Raw genomic sequence first — 17,061 nt, 5'->3', positions numbered from 1 at the left:
GACCCCGCGGGCGGAGCCGAGGGCGGGACTAACCGACGCGATCCGCCCTCCGCCCTGGGGGTACGTGTGGGGAAGGGCGGGGCGTGGGCATGAGGGGAGGTGGGGCTGGGGGGAGGACAGAACTGGGGAGTGGGTGTGAGAGGGGGCGGGGGGCTGTGATGAGAGAGGGAGGATGTGGGGGGAGGACAGAATTGGGGAGTGGGTGTGAGAGGGGGTGGGGGGCTGTGATGGGAGAGAGGATGTGCGGGGAGGACAGAATTGGGGAGTGGGTGGGAGAGGGGACGGGGGGCTGTGATGAGAGAGGGAGGATGTGGGGGGAGGACAGAATTGGGGAGTGGGTGGGAGAGGGGACGGGGGGCTGTGATGGGAGAGGGAGGATGTGGGGGGAGGACAGAATTGGGGAGTGGGTGTGAGAGGGGGTGGGGGGCTGTGATGGGAGAGAGAGGATGTGCGGGGAGGACAGAATTGGGGAGTGGGTATGAGCGGGCGGGGGGCTGTGATGGGAGAGCGATGTGGGTGTGGGGGGCTGTGGGAGAAGGACAGAATTGGGGAGTGGGTGGGAGAGGGGACGGGGGGCTGTGATGGGAGAGAGGATGTGCGGGGAGGACAGAATTGGGGAGTGGGTGTGAGGGGGGGCGGGGGGCTGTGATGGGAGAGGGAGGATGTGGGGGGAGGACAGAATTGGGGAGTGGGTGTGAGAGGGGACGGGGGGCTGTGATGGGAGAGGGAGGATGTGCGGGGAGGACAGAATTGGGGAGTGGGTGGGAGAGGGGGCGGGGGGCTGTGTTGGGAGAGGGAGGATGTGGGGGGAGGACAGAATTGGGGAGTGGGTGTGAGAGGGGGTGGGGGGCTGTGATGGGAGAGGGAGGATGTGGGGGGAGGACAGAACTGGGGAGTGGGTGTGAGAGGGGACGGGGGGCTGTGATGGGAGAGGACAGAATTGGGGAGTGGGTGTGAGGGGGCGGGGGGCTGTGATGAGAGAGTGATGTGGGTGTGGGGGGCTGTGGGAGAAGGACAGAACTGGGGAGTGGGTGTGAGGGGGCTGTGATGGGAGAGGGAGGATGGGGGAGGACAGAACTGGGGAGTGAGTGTAGGACTGGGGGGAAGGTGTAGGTATGTAGGCAGGAGAGGGGCTGTGTGTGGAGGGGAGGTATGTGGGGTAAGAGGGGCTGGAAGGGGAGGGTGCCTGTTGTTTTGGGAAGATGTATGAGATGGTGCTGAGGCTGCAGGGTGGAAGCAGGGTCACTGGGGGACCCTGCTGTCCACACGCACTCAATTGGAGCAAACATTCGGTGCTCCTGCTCCCCAGTGGTTGGGCAGATAAGATGGCTCTGGGCTGCACAGACACATCAGGCACTGCTCTGCTTCAGGCACCAGTGCAGTCTTGGGGCAGAGACCTTGGAGGAGGGGGCTAAGGGCCCAGTGTTCTCCAACATTTTTTCATTTGCGGACGCCTAAATCATTTTGAATGGCGGTAAGGACACCTTTGGAAATCTTAGACATAGTCTGTGGACCCCCCAGGGGTCTGCGGACCACTGCTTTAGGGTCAATGGGATTGAACGTAGAAAAGGGAGGGGTCCCTTCCCCAATACTGATGTGGGGGAGGTGTGTGGAATCAAACTGAGGGTAACTTTGTGATATCGGTCAGATTATCAGCCCTTCTGGCGAGGGGCCTTACAGGAGTGGGGGGAAAGGGCAAGGAGCCCTGCTCCTGTCTATGTTATGTCTTCCACATGGAAGTGTGGTACTTTGGAATTACCTGTCAGAATAGTAACAGTGGCCTCAGTGTGGTACAAATCCAAACAAGATAACAGGTGAAAAGTGTAAATAGGGATGCTTGTCTCTTTTGAAATACAAAGACAATGAGAGCAAAGAGGTATAGAGTGGAAAAATAATCAGTGTCCCTAACCAGGAGCTGCATCTCCTAAATAGGGAGAGTTGGTATGTATTTATTTATTCAGAGATTTAAAGGCCAGAAAGGACCAGTATGTTCATGCAGGTCACCCTCCTGTATAACACGAGCCATAAAACCTCACCCAATAATTTCTGCATCAAGCCCATAACTTCTGTTTGAGCTACAGCATATCTTTTAGAAAGATCTCCAGTGTTGATTTAAATCTGATTTAAATATTTGGAAGCATGTCATTTGCTCATGTGAATCAGGTAACTGTATCCCTGTGGGTTGTTAGGTGTGAACTTATCTCAAATGGATTTGCTTGCAAATTTGGTGAGAGTAATTCAGGAAGTTTTCTGGAAATTTGCCTCTAAAAGTTAGCTATGCCATTTTTTAGAGTGGACTCATTTACTAGAGTAGGTGATGTAAACCAAAGGCTTGTCTACATTTAAAATGCTGCAGCTGCACCGCTCTAGTGCTTCAGTGAAGACTCTACCTACGCCGACGGGAGGGATTCTCCTGTTGGCGTAGGTAATCCACCTTCCCGAGAGGCAGTAGCTAGGTCGATGGGTGAATTCTCCATCGACCTAGTGCTGTCTACACCAGAAGTGAGGTTGGATTAACTGCCTCGCTCAGGGCAGTGGATTTTTCTCACCCCTGAGCAACAAAGTTATACCACCTAATTTCCTAGTGTAAACCTGGCCTAACTGCTCTTCTCAGGAGCTGGCCTTTGTGCCTCCCTGTGCACCTTAGGTGTGTGGTTAACTCATAGTACCTGTACCTCATGTCACGTGCTATTCTTTACTTACCATACTTTTGCAGACCCTGATGTTACTTGTTACTCATAACATATAAAAGGCCCGGGGAGGGGGGGTGTTTCTGCAATGTGACGTGGGCAGAGCTCCCCCGGCGATAAAAAATAACCATCCCAAACGAGGGGTGGTAGTTTTATTGTCCTGGCGATAAAGCGTTGTCTATACTGGCACTTTTCAGCGCTAAAACTTTTGTCGCTTAGGATATGTTTTTTCACATGCCTGAACGACTAAAGTTTTAGCGCTGAAAGTGGCAATGTAGACACAGGCTTAGTCAGTGGGGATATAGTGATATGCGGAAAGACAATAACTCAGACTGAAGCTATTGTCCACAAGTTGTAAGGCCATTAAGTCTGATGATCCTTAAGTACCCCACTTCCCCAAAAAAACAAAGATCTGTGTTGTATGTAGTGTTGGAGTAGCCCTGTTGGTTCCAGGATATTAGAGAGACAAGGTGGGAACTACTATCTTTTATTGAACCAACAGATACTTATCCAATAAACGATATTATCTCACTCACCTTGTCTCTGGAAAGATTTCTGTTTCTGGCGAGCCGTGTGCTGAACGTTGCCGACCCCTGCCTTAGGCTTAAATAGAGACTGGGAATGACTGAGCCATTACACACATTGAATCTATTTCCCCCATGTTAAGTATCCTCACAGCTTCTTGTCGAAGTGTCTTAAATGGGCTGTCTTGATTATCACTACAAAAGTTTTTTTTCTCCTGCTGGCAATAGTTCATCTTAATTAATTAGCCTCTTAGAGTTGGTTGGGCAACTCACACCTTTTCATGCTCTCTGTATGTGTATATATATCTCCTCACTATATGTTCCATTCTATGCATCCGAAGAAGTGAGCTGTAGCCCATGAAAGCTTATGCTCTAATAAATGTGTTAGTCTCTAAGGTGCCACAAGTACTCCTGTTCTTTTTGCGGATACAGACTAACACGGCTGCTATTCTGATTCCTTCTAAGACATTTAAATCAGACTGGATAAGTGGGACACTATCGCTTGGTGATTTTATGATCAAATAATTTAGATAAACTTTGCAGTGAACACTTAGCATTTATTAAATACATGACAGTAAATTTACAGAAATTATAAGACAATATACATAATTGGACACATTATTCTAGATTTGTTTACTACTAGTTCACAGATAATATCCCATAACCTCATACAACACATTTTATTATTGAACGTATTTCTATTTATGTCACAGCTCTGCAGACGACACCACTTTACACATAGGAGCCATAATATCTAAGTCCAGCCACAGCAGCTGTAGTTTAAAATGGATAGAGGGAAAGACTTTCAGAAAGCAATTGGTCATTATGGTTGTCAGGTGCTAGCAGCTTCTTTCAGTTGCTCAGCACTGGTTGGCTTCTCTTCCTTTTTGCATTTAATCCCAAGGAAACTGAAAATTTTCATCAGCATTAGGTCAACAATCTCTTCCTCTTCGGAAGCCTAAAAAAATGACAAAAATAAAGCCCCATGCTGCTGCAGCTGTGTATGGATTGCTAGTTTAAATAAATGGAGTGAAATCCTGGCTACCATTTGCTTCAATTGGGCCAAGATTACACATAGAGAATGTAAATACTGTAGGTACAACAGACATGGATTCAGGTGGATGAGACTGAATATCACCATCACTGCAAAAAAACTCAGCTTGTTGCAACATGCTGGGTGAAAATCTGGCTCCACTCACGTGCAGGGGAGTTTTGCCATTGACTTCAGTAGGGTCAGAAATTCAACAGCTAGCTATACACCCGACAGTTCCCACAGATACATGCCTATAACTCCTAGTAAAGTGAGTGGAAGTTGCATACGTGCATCTAGTGCTTACATTAACAATCTGTTCTGTTTTCCATTCGCTTGGTTTTATATACAACAGATTCATCAAGGGCTTCATGTAGAGCAGGGGTCGGCAACGTTTGGCACGCGGCTCGCCAAGGTAAGCACCCTGGCGGGCCGGGCCAGTTTATTTACCTGCTGACGCGGCAGGTTCGGCCGATCGCGGCCCCCACTGGCCGCGGTTCGCCGTCCCGGGCCAATGGGGGCGGCGGGAAGCCCGGGACGGCGAACCGCAGCCAGTGGGGGCCGCGATCGGCCGAACCTGCCGCGTCAGCAGGTAAATAAACTGGCCCAGCCCGCTAGGGTGCTTACCTTGGCGAGCCGCGTGCCAAACGTTGCCGACCCCGATGTATAGCATCAAAGAGAATTTCATACCACAATATCAGTATCTCAAAAGGAAGCTTTGCCATGGACTTCAGTGGATTTCAACCTAAACTGAAATTGCTGGATTTGGTGTAGGTACATATAATAGAAATTACAGATAAAACTAAGATTAATGCACAAAAAGTAGGTAGCTAGATGCTTACGTGACTTGTGTGCACAAGTTGTTTTGAGAGTGTATATATTTCTATTAATAAAATTTAGGCTGACTTAGAAAATCTGGTTCTGTGAATTGAAAAGAGCAGTGTAACTTTACAAAAGCTAAAATGTGTTTAATTAGAATAGATTGTGAGCTCTTAAAAGCAGGCACTGTGTCCTCATCAGTGTTTGTACAGCACTGTAAAATGTCCCAATCCAGATTAAGGCCACTGTGTGCTACTGTAATGTAAATATTAAATAATAAAACAGTTTAGATGAACATACCTGATAATGTTTCTGTTCCTCACTAAAAGCAACCAGAATCACTGAAATGAACAGATTGAGCACCACAAATGTCATGAAAATGATACAGGATCCAATTAAGAAGGAGCCCAAAATTGGATTATAGTCCAAGACCTGGAGAATAAATAAAATAAGGCATTATGTTTTTTATTATAGTAGAAAAAGGTTGGCAGCAGGATCAACTTAAAACCCCGAAGAGGGCATCCAAGTTGTTGATAGAGTATACAATATGTTTCTTCTCTCTCCAGGAGTGATTTTCATGCTATGATGTACTATACATCAGAGGTGATAGAACATGCTTTTATGCATGTGATGCATCCATACGTATTATGGGCCATGCTTTCTTTTGTTTTTTAAATGTGTGTGAATTTAGTGATCACGAAGGTTTCAGCTTGACAGACCTGGAAACCAAAGGCTTCTGCTTATCTCTAGAACAAAACAGCACAGGTAGTGCAAGCTACACCATGCATTCCTGACAGTCTGCCCCTGTAGTGAAAGGACAGGTCAACCTACATATGTATTCAGTCATTGGCCTCTTTGCTGAGGCTAATTATAGTGACGTGGACACTTGTCAAACCAAGCCTGTACCGAGTCCCACCAAACTCATTTAATCAGAACTACAAAATAGGAGTCAGTTAGCAACAATTTTTCATATGTGGCAACTTGGCTGGGATTTGAACGTAGGACCAAGAGGTGAGACACCTTTCTAGCCCATTGCCAGTCCTCGGAACCAGTCTTCTGCTGGACTAGTTTTTCAAATAGTCCACAAGAAAAGCATGGGCTTTTGCCTGTATTGACTGTATCTACAAGTTTAACTCCTTTTGAAAATGTGCTTCCCTATGTGAAATAGACTTGGTTGTTTTTTTTCCTTTTAGGCTAAGGGACATCTGCAAACACTTTCTACTGGGATTCATGCTTACAGTGCTTCAATAATTTCTCACAGTAGCAAACATAACACATGGTAGACTGTTTGCAGGCTTGGGCAAATATTTATTGATTGACAAATATTTCATACAAGGACAGGAAGGCATGTACAAGATAACTATGTCAAAGGTGAAGAGTCACAGAGATTAGCACCACACAAACAAGTTTTGAAGCTATACTATGATTACAAAGTAACCTTCAGTACCAAATGAAGAGAAGCCCATGAAATATGACAAAGAGGAACTAATTTAATCCACAAAAGAATTGGCTAAAAAAAGTTGTAACATGGAAGAATTTTTCTTGGGAGATCAGGGAGTTAAAAATGTATTAAAAATCCAGACATTACATTTGTCCCTTATTGTGCAAACACAACTCCCCTTGGAGAGCAGAAGGTGTACGTATATAGCCGCCCCAAGAGGATGGTTGGTCTGTGTTTCAGAGGGTGCATATAGACTACTGATAGTAATGTCTGTTGTCTAGATGAACCATACAATAATTTTGCATTGGCTAGCAGGGAAGGTGGCTATTTAAAACCTGAGTACGTGTCTTAGTGAAGGGTTCAAGAGGGTTTAAATGAAATGGAGAATAGGGTATGAAATATATTTCACCCTAGTCTCCTTTTCATTGCTTGATGAGAAAGTGCTTCCAGATATAAAGCAGGCAGTTGAGCTTTTAAAATCAGAGTCATGTCTAAAACTAATCAAAAATCTTCCTGTTTGCTGTCTGAGAGCGTTAAGCACTTCTTCCTTTAAAGCATCAAATATTCAATGTTTTATTAAAAATGAAGTAGTGTTATCTGTACTACTTGGATTTGAGTTCAACAGGACCGAACTCAAGATTCTTCTTCGAGTGCTTGCTCATATCCATTCCATTAGGTGTGCGCGCGCCGGGTGCACGATCGTCGGAGAATTTTCTACCCTAGCAACACCGGCGGGTCGGCTGTGGAGCCCCCTAGAGTGGCGCCTTCATGGCGCTGAATATATACCCCAGCCGACCCGGCGCCCCCTCAGTTCCTTCTTACCGCCCCTGACGGTCGTTGGAACTGTGGAGCGCGGCGTAGCTGTTCTCCACTCTCCCTAGCTTATCCAGTTATTCACAGTTATAGTTCTAGTTCTAGTTGTTTATAGTTAAATAGTTGGTTATTCACTTTGTTTATAGTTGTTATATAGTTGAAGGGGATTAAGGGGGTTATCTCCCCCTTTTTCCCCCGGCCGCGTGGCCGGGCTCATGCCCAAGGCTCCCGGCTTCAAACAGTGCGCCTCCTGCGCTAAGCCTATGCCAACGAGTGACCCGCACGACTCGTGTCTGAAGTGCCTGGGAGAGTCCCATCAAACAGATAAGTGCAAGATCTGTAAGGCCTTCAGACCGAGGACCAAGAAGGAGCGGGACTTTCGGCTCCGGCAACTCCTTATGGAGGCGGCACTTAGCCCGGACGCTCCATCGGCACGTCAGGCCCCGGCACCTAGCACCTCGGTGCGCAGTGCCCCGGCGGCACCGACCATTCCGACCACGTCGGACAAGCCTCCACGGCACCGGACCTCGTCGGCACCGCACTCACAGCAAGTGCCTCGGCGCCGTTCATTATCCCCGGGACATAAAAAATCCCATAAGACGGGGACCTCAGTGCCGAAGACGCCGGCTCCCCCGGTGCCGGGGGTAGAGCCGCGTCCGCCTGTGGAGCACCGAAAACAGGTGCCTCCAGCACCGTCGACTCCGGCTCCGAGGCCGTTGAGTCCGGTGCAGACAGAGTCACCACCGCGACCGGCGGTGATACAATGCCTCCCGTCGACACCAGAGACTTTCGCGACGGCGAGAGACTTGATCGCCCTCACGGAGCCGGCACCGCCCCAACCACCGGCACCGTCGGCACCGTTGACTCGTCCGGTCCAATCTAGGGGGAAACCTGCCTTGATGCGCCCTCCATCGCAGGGGCTGGAACCACGGCACCGGTCCAGGTCCCGAAGCAGGTCCCCACGCCGCTCGCAGTCCCGGCGCCGGATATCACCTCGGCACCGGTCGTACTCGCGGCCAAGATCATCGCGGCACCGCTCTACGTCTCGGCACCGCTATGATCGTCGACACCGATCAACGTCGAGACGTAGTTCTCGGCACCGGTACGATCGACGCTCGACGTCGAGAGGCCGCTCCCGGCACCGGGCCTACTCCAGGTCATCGTCTAGGTCCAGATCCGACTCCCGGCACCGGCGAGGTCATCGGCACCGATCGCGATCTCGGCACCGATCGCCGGCACCGCGTAGAGATAGAACATCTCCAGACCGGCACCGTGCGGCACCGTATCCCACGGGATTCGTCTCGACACATTCGGCACCACCATGGCCATCGAGATCGGTGTCTCGCTCCTCTGAGGACATATCGAGATCGGCATACCCCCCTCAGGGGCAAGCCGAGGAGCAAGATATAGGCCATTGGCAAGAGGTAGCAGAGGACCCTGTTCATGGCCCATCTCACTGGTCGTTCTGGACCCCGTGGGCGTACCATCAGGCGCAAGGGGCTCCAATAACTTCAACCTCTCGCTCCGGTCACTCCGATAGAAGGGCCCCAGAGTCCACCATCTCTCGCCCTCCTCCAGGGGGCATGGAGGCCTCCGTGTCTGCACCACCTGACGTCCTGGACCCAAGGGCAGGTGATGCTCCGACCCAGGAACAGGGAGACCAGGATCCTCCCTTGGATCCCTTACCACCGGAGGCATCTTCCTCTTCCTCTCCGGATGAGGCAGTGGCGGGCACGTCGTGCACAGGTCCACCCCCAATAGATCTTCGGGCTCATCAGGACCTCTTACGTAGGATGGCCCGTAATATGGACCTACAGACGGAGAAGATAGTGGAGGTGCAGGACCCCATTGTAAATATCCTCGCGGCGGATGCCCCATCAAGAGTGGCGTTGCCCCTGATCCGCACGATCCAGGCGAACGCCACTACGATATGGCAAACTCCTGCCTCTATCCCACCCACAGCGAGAGGGGTGGAAAGAAAGTACTTTGTCCCCTCCAAAGACTACGAGTACTTGTATACCCATCCCCAGCCGTGTTCACTGGTGGTGTCATCAGTGAATGCAAGGGAGCGCCACGGTCAACAGGCCGCAGCGCCCAAATCGAAGGAGGCCAAGCGCCTCGATTTGTTTGGCCGTAAAGTTTATTCAGCTGGAGGGCTGCAACTTAGAGCAGCTAACCAGCAGGCGCTCCTGAGCCGCTACAACTTTAATTCCTGGAACTCTATGGGGAAGTTCAAAGAATTGGTTCCCCAAGAGTCCAGGGAAGAGTTTGGGGCCTTGGTAGAGGAGGGTAAGAAGGTGGCTCGGACCTCCTTACAGGCCTCCCTGGACATAGCGGACTCGGCTGCGAGAACCCTGGCTGCAGGTATCACTATGCGAAGGACCTCCTGGCTCCAAGTTTCGGGTTTGCCCCCTGAGTTACAGCAAACCCTGCAGGATTTGCCCTTTGAAGGACAGGGGTTGTTCTCGGAGAAGACGGACTCTCGATTGCAGAGCCTCAAGGACTCCAGGACAATCATGCGCTCCCTGGGGATGCATGTTGCGGGTCCCCAGCGCAGACCATTTAGGCCCCAGCCTCAACGTTTCTACCCCCCTCCACCTCGTCAGAGACAGGACTCTGCCAGAAGGCGAGGGCGAGGTGGTAGGAGAAGGTGGACTGGCCCTCAACCCGGTCAGAACCAGGGGCCACCAAGGCCACCTTCAGGCCCTAGGCAGAACTTTTGAAGGTGCGGTCGAGGACGGCGCCCCAGTCATCCCCCAGGATCCAACCCCCTCCTTTCGAGATCGCCTCTCCCACTTCCACCGTGTTTGGTCCCTTATAACTTCGGACCGTTGGGTCCTTCGCACGGTGGAGAGGGGATACACTATCCAGTTTTCTTCAATCCCTCCCTCCCACCCCCGTTCCCCGTCCCTCTTCAGGGACCCTTCTCACGAGCAACTTCTTATACAGGAGGTTTCCACGCTCCTTGCTATGGGGGCCATAGAGGAGGTTCCAGTAGAGTTAAGGGGCAGGGGATTTTATTCCCGTTACTTCCTGATCCCCAAGTCCAAAGGAGGTCTGCGGCCCATCTTGGACTTGCGCGGATTCAACAAATTCGTAGTAAAGTTGAAGTTCCGCATGGTCTCTTTGGGGGCCATTATCCCTTCCCTCGATCCTGGAGACTGGTTCGCCGCCCTCGACATGAAAGACGCATACTTTCATATCGCAATTTACCCGCCTCACAGACGCTTCCTGCGATTCGTGGTAAGCAGAGTGCACTATCAATTTCCAGTCCTTCCCTTCGGCCTATCCTCGGCCCCAAGAGTGTTCACGAAATGTATGGCTGTCGTGGCAGCGTACCTTCGTCGGCAAGGGATACAGGTGTTCCCGTACCTAGACGACTGGCTGGTACGCGGTCGCACCAAAGAGCAAGTTCGAGCTCACGTCCACGTAATAGTGCACACATTCAACGAGTTGGGCATCCTTCTCAACAAGGACAAATCCACTCTACAACCTACCCAGAGAATAGAATTCATCGGCGCAGTCCTAGACTCCAGACGTGCACAAGCCATCCTGCCAGACAACCGCTTTTGTACCATCACGAGCCTCATTCAAGGGCTCAGGGCCTTCCCAACTACCACGGTGAGGTCGTGCCTCACCCTGCTGGGTCACATGGCTTCCTGCACGTACATAACCAGGCATGCCAGACTTCGGCTTCGCCCACTCCAGACCTGGGTGTCATCGATATACCGCCCACATCGGGACAGCCTGAACATGGTGGTCACGATCCCGAACTCGGTCCTGACCTCCCTCACCTGGTGGCTAGATCACAATGTGGTTTGCGAGGGGATGCCATTTCACGCACCACAACCCTCTCTGCACCTGGTTACAGACGCTTCATCTCTGGGTTGGGGCGCCCACCTCAGCGAACACCATACTCAGGGCCTGTGGACTGCATCCCAGCTAGCCCTGCACATCAATGTTCGGGAACTGATGGCGGTGCGCCTGGCGTGCCAGGCATTTCTCAATCTCCTACGTGGCCGCTGTGTGTTAGTTCTCATCGACAACACCACGGCCATGTTTTACATCAACAAGCAAGGAGGAGCACGTTCGTCAATTCTATGCCAAGAGGCCATTCGCCTGTGGGACTTCTGCATCGCCCACTCAATCCATCTCACGACATCGTTCCTCCCTGGAGTCCAGAACACTTTAGCGGACCGACTCAGCAGGTCTTTTCAGACGCACGAGTGGTCCATCCGTCCGGACATCATACATTCCATCTTCCAGAAGTGGGGGTTTCCCCAGATAGACCTGTTTGCATCTCGAGACAACAGGAAGTGCCACGTGTTCTGCTCCCTACAAGGTCGAGCTCCGGGCTCCCTCTCGGATGCGTTTCTCCTTCCCTGGAAAGACCACCTGTTTTATGCCTTCCCTCCGTTTCCTCTGGTCCACAAGGTACTGCTCAAATTGCGCAGAGACCAGGCACAGGTAATTCTGATCGCTCCAGCGTGGCCGAGACAACATTGGTACACCACACTGTTGGAGCTCTCGGTTCAGACACCGATCCCGCTTCCATTATGTCCGGATCTCATCTCTCAGGACCACGGCCGGCTGCATCACCCCGACCTGCAATCTCTTCACCTCACGGCGTGGCTGCTCCATGGTTCACCCAGGCAGAGCAACAATGCTCACTCTCGGTCCAACAGATTCTGTTGAGCAGTAGGAAGCCCTCAACACGAGCCACGTACTTGGCCAAGTGGAAGCGGTTCTCCTGTTGGTGCGAACAACGGGCCACGTCCCCGTTACAGGCACCTATTCCTCTCATATTGGAATATCTCCTCTCCCTAAAACAGCAGGGGTTGGCGATATCTTCAATTAGAGTTCACCTGGCCGCTATATCAGCCTTTCACCCAGGGGAACTCACGTCCTCGGTATTCTCTAACCCGATGGTCGTTAGATTCCTCAAGGGCTTAGACCGGATGTACCCACAACAACGTCAGCCCGTCCCGACGTGGGACCTCAACCTGGTTCTCTCCAAGCTCACAGGTCCTCCATTCGAGCCACTGGCCACCTGTTCACTTTTGTACCTATCCTGGAAGACAGCCTTCCTCGTAGCCATCACCTCAGCAAGGCGCGTTTCTGAACTCAGGGCGCTTACATCCGAGCCCCCTTACACAGTTTTCCATAAGGATAAATTGCAGCTTCGTCCACATCCTGCCTTTCTCCCTAAGGTGGTTTCTCCGTTTCATATCAACCAGGATATATTTCTCCCGGTCTTTCATCCTAAACCACATGCTACTCGCCAGGATCAATGTTTGCATTCTCTGGACGTACGCAGGGCCCTGGCTTTCTATATTGACCGCACAAGGCACTTTAGAAAGACGACGCAACTCTTCGTTGCAGTGGCCGACCGAATGAAAGGCTCACCGGTCTCCTCACAACGCCTATCCTCCTGGATTACGTCTTGCATCCGGACTTGCTATGACCTGGCAGGTGTCTCAGCACCGCACCTCACCGCTCACTCCACGAGGGCCCAAGCTTCCTCGACGGCTTTCCTGGCGCAAGTTCCGATCCAGGACATTTGTAGAGCTGCGGTTTGGTCATCAGTCCACACATTTACAGCTCACTATGCACTAGTGCAGCAGTCCAGGGATGATGCTGCATTTGGATCAGCGGTTTTGCACACAGCAATGTCTCACTCTGACCCCACCACCTAAGTTGGGCTTGGGAGTCACCTAATGGAATGGATATGAGCAAGCACTCGAAGAAGAAAAGACGGTTACTCACCGTTGTAACTGTTGTTCTTCGAGATGTGTTGCTCATATCCATTCCAAACCCGCCCCCCTTCCCCACTGTCGGAGTAGCCGGCAAGAAGGAACTGAGGGGGCGCCGGGTCGGCTGGGGTATATATTCAGCGCCATGAAGGCGCCACTCTAGGGGGCTCCACAGCCGACCCGCCGGTGTTGCTAGGGTAGAAAATTCTCCGACGATCGTGCACGCGGCGCGCGCACACCTAATGGAATGGATATGAGCAACACATCTCGAAGAACAACAGTTACAACGGTGAGTAACCGTCTTTTCTCAGGAGCAACATTCTTTCTTTAAGTTTCTTCTAGAAAGGGAAAACATTCAAATGTAGCTGTGTTGATTTCTCAAAATAGTTTCATAGTGCCCCGCTGAGTTATTTATCTGCTTTTCTGCAGTTGTAAATACATTTCAGAGCTGGCACTTTTTCTTCGCAAATGAGATCACCTGTTATTTATAAGAAACCCCACTGCTGCTGCAATTTCTACCAGAAATTAGCTACATAAGACATCCACTTAGTCATTAAAAAACCCTGAGTCCCACTCTCTTGACTCCACTAAACTGTGTGCTACTTTCCCCGAGTAGCTTTGTATTCTTATTGCTATTTCCCCATCCCACTCCAGCTCCTCACTGTTGTCTTGTTTTCTCCTCGTTAAGTCATGCCTCCGCTATCTTGTAATCTCTGTGGGACAGGGATAAGCACCTACCACTACACATTTTGGTGAGGATAGAAATAATAATAATGGGTGTCAGTTATAAAATTCTGATCTGGCTTTTTGTACCTTTACTTCCCCAAATTCTGGGACTGCTCAGGTCTGATTTGGGTTCAGGTCTACCTCTATGAATTTGTATTAAAATTAATATTTAAAGTGTTTTTTTTTAAAGACAAACTTTTAGGAGGTTAGGTTTTTCTGTTTTTACACCTGTACATTTCTAGACGTCTGCTGTCATTTTGCAAAGCAGAGCAAATGTAGCATGTTACAGACAAGACACACACTGTGCTATCTTTCCTGGAGCCTTTACTATACTTTTTTTCTTTCATGTTCCATTTTCTTTAGTGTAAAATAAATCACTTTGAAACCATATGGCTGCTCTTTATAGCTCTGATCCACTTCCCATTGAATTCAATAGAGAGACTCTCATTGACTTGAATGGGAGCTGGATTGAGCCCTCAGTATAGAAAATCATAACATGATTTATTAGTTTTTCATTTTATTTGTCTGCAAATAAAAGCAACTTAGTTAGACTGACAGCTCTGTGGGGCAGGAACTATCTTTTTTTGTGCTGTGTTTGTACAAAAGATGGTCATTGGCCTAGGTGCTACCACAATACAAATAATTAATAATAGGTCTCTGTAAGATAGATCTGGTACCTCCTCATAGTTGAAGATTCCCAGCTGAAGGCTGACCATTGTCTCCGCTGAATCAAACAGGGTTTTGTAAGAGTGCAGCTTCCAGCCAAATATCAAATTTGTCTGCAAAGGAAAGAAGGCAGATCTTGCGTCATAATCACAAGTGTTTGTTATCCATTTAGGGTCTGACATCAAAGTTACATGGAGTAGACAAGAACCTAGAATCTGTGAGTTACTTCTCCTTCTATGATTGGGGCTTGGGTCATGATGCAAATGTAGACTAATGGGCCCATCAAACAAGTCACCTTACTCAGTTCCTGACTTTCTCTATGTCAATAACAGGAGTGTTTACAGAGGAGAGAATGGGGGAAACCAGCTTTTTGGGTTTAGTTCAGCAGTAAGGAAGCAAGTGGTAGATGGCCATAACCACAATAAAATATCTTGCATTCATAGATAAGCTGATTTTTCAGCAACGCTGAACACCTGCAGCTCCTATTAGCTTCAAGTGGTCTTGTGGGTGCTCAGCATTTCTCAGTATCAGATCAACGGTGCCTTTCTTCTTGAAAGATCTCAAAGTATTCTACGAACTATATACACATAAATCTCTTCAGCTATCACTGAAATTCAGTCACCTCTGGCGTGTTTAATACACAGCGATAGTATAGAGCAGTGTAGGGAAAGAAGTGGAGAATAACGTTTAGTTATGTCTCTCCAATTAATGTATTTGTTAATGAACAAAGATTGCAAAATCTTAGTGGGTACAGACCACGTCTTTTCCTGTGCCTGTACAGTACGGAGTGCATTTTGGATGCTACTGTAATATAAATAGAAAATAATGTAAGGAAGATGCAAATAGTGATTTGGGTTGCAGGAGATTTATTTATTTTACAATAGTACTCAACCTACACTGAGCCCTACCGTGCTGGATGTTCACATGCTTAATAAAAGGGGGTCTTAGTTTAAAGAATTTACAGTGTAAGTAGACAAGAGAGGGAAACTGGACCTGTATGAGGAACTGAGGTACAGAGGGATTAACTGACTTGGCCAAGGCCACACAGGAAGTCTGTGGCAGAGCTGAGAATTGAACCCTGGTCCGAGTTCCAGTTCAGTGCTTTATCCTTCTTTGAGATTACTGTTTTGATCTGGTTTATTGCTACTTTGGAGAAGTTCTAATTATTACCTAATCTCTTCAGTGACAGACTGAACACATCTGTTCTATATCCCACCTGCTCTCTACATGGTAATGTACATACAGTGTTTCAAATAAAACAATAAATACACATAGTTACAGTGCTGTATTTCATTAACCTGATTGAATAAACTAGTATATTTACCCAATAATGAACTTTATTCCTGTATAACCAGCAATGGGCAAGAACCCAAAAAATCTTCCCTATGTTTATTTTACATGTTCCAGACCATATCATATCTGGTGCTGTCAATCACTCTCCCCTGTTTGGTTGTCCTGTAAGATCTTTGCCCACTAAGTAAATTTCTGTACATTGCTCTTTGACACAAACACCATGTACAGGAAATCTATATTTTTTATCTTGTTTGTTTATTGAACTTCATTTCAGTTTGCAAAAGAGCAGACAAGTGGATATTTTAAGTTGCCACTCATATATGCTGGAGAGTGGATCCAATATGCCGCAGCATATTGCAGCCATCAAACTGCTCACCCAAGGTATAGGTGGACAGCTTTATTTCATTTTACATTTCAGAGCCACATTGTTTTCACTATTCAGAAATTATTCATTTTATCTGTAACTAGCAGATTGCAAACAGGAACCACAAAGATACTCACAGCAATGGAATAGGCAAGGAACATGATTAAAATAACAGTGATGAATCCAGAGATGTCACCCCAAGCCCTCCTCAAGGTGGAGGTGATCATGTTTAGTTTAGGGTTGAGCCTCAGGAGATGCCACAATTTCACAGTAGCGAGAAGCACCAGGAAAGCAATTAGGTAGCCAAGAGCTGCATCAGCTGTTGCTGTTTCATTGAAACTTACACACCTATGAGAAAAGAAGATTAATAAACAATGCATGAAAAACTTTCAGAACATTTCTGTGCACTGCGATTAACAAGCATGCTGCTAGCACTGGTCAGTCAGGGTTTGTCTTCACTGCAAAGTTAATTCAGGTTCTTATTCAGGTGTTGCTCCTAACTCCCCTCCCATCCCATCCTCACACAAGAGTCTCTTGTGGATGGTGATGCTTTACATCTGAGTGGGTTGGCCTATCAGAGGTACAGACTAAAGCCCGAGTACTTCTAATACTCAGTCAGGCCAGGAAGTTCTTACTCAGCAAATCACAGAGTAACAGGTACCTAATGCAAATGCTTAGAGTTTACTGTTGGGTAGTGTAATGGGGTGTATAGACCCTTTCTGGAGATTGACAGGGAAGGAGTTTACTATCATGCTCTGAAAGGGACCCCAATTTCCTCCTAGGTCTGCAGAATAGCAAGTCTGGGCTAGCTGTAGAGAAATAACTAATGCCCTGCAAATTCTATATGAAGATTGTGCTGTGGGAAGTTGGGTAATAAATCCCAGTGAAAGGGGGAGGGGTTTTAGCAGTCGGGCTGGAGCAGGATGGGTTAGGGGAGCATTC

At 48.8% G+C, this 17,061-nt stretch overlaps 1 protein-coding gene across 1 annotated transcript in view; it reads right to left on the bottom strand.

Moving 5' to 3' along the window:
* Positions 1–3,829: 3,829 nt before the first annotated feature.
* The window catches only part of LOC128848845 (polycystic kidney disease protein 1-like 2), a 73,872-nt gene continuing 60,640 nt past the window's right edge, over positions 3,830–17,061 (bottom strand). Inside the window, exons 40-43 of the mRNA XM_054049059.1 lie at positions 16,257–16,467; positions 14,474–14,575; positions 5,364–5,495; positions 3,830–4,172 (exon numbers count right to left, since the gene is read on the bottom strand). Coding sequence (XP_053905034.1) covers positions 4,047–4,172; positions 5,364–5,495; positions 14,474–14,575; positions 16,257–16,467 — 571 coding nt within the window. The 3' untranslated portion in view covers positions 3,830–4,046. The remainder of the gene's footprint in view (positions 4,173–5,363; positions 5,496–14,473; positions 14,576–16,256; positions 16,468–17,061) is intronic.

The sequence above is a fragment of the Malaclemys terrapin genome, chromosome 14, assembly GCF_027887155.1.
Source record: "Malaclemys terrapin pileata isolate rMalTer1 chromosome 14, rMalTer1.hap1, whole genome shotgun sequence".
In the NCBI taxonomy this organism is placed as follows: Eukaryota; Metazoa; Chordata; order Testudines; family Emydidae; genus Malaclemys; species Malaclemys terrapin.
Note: the sequence above shows the minus strand (reverse complement) of the source record. Positions and strands in the feature narration are given on the sequence as shown.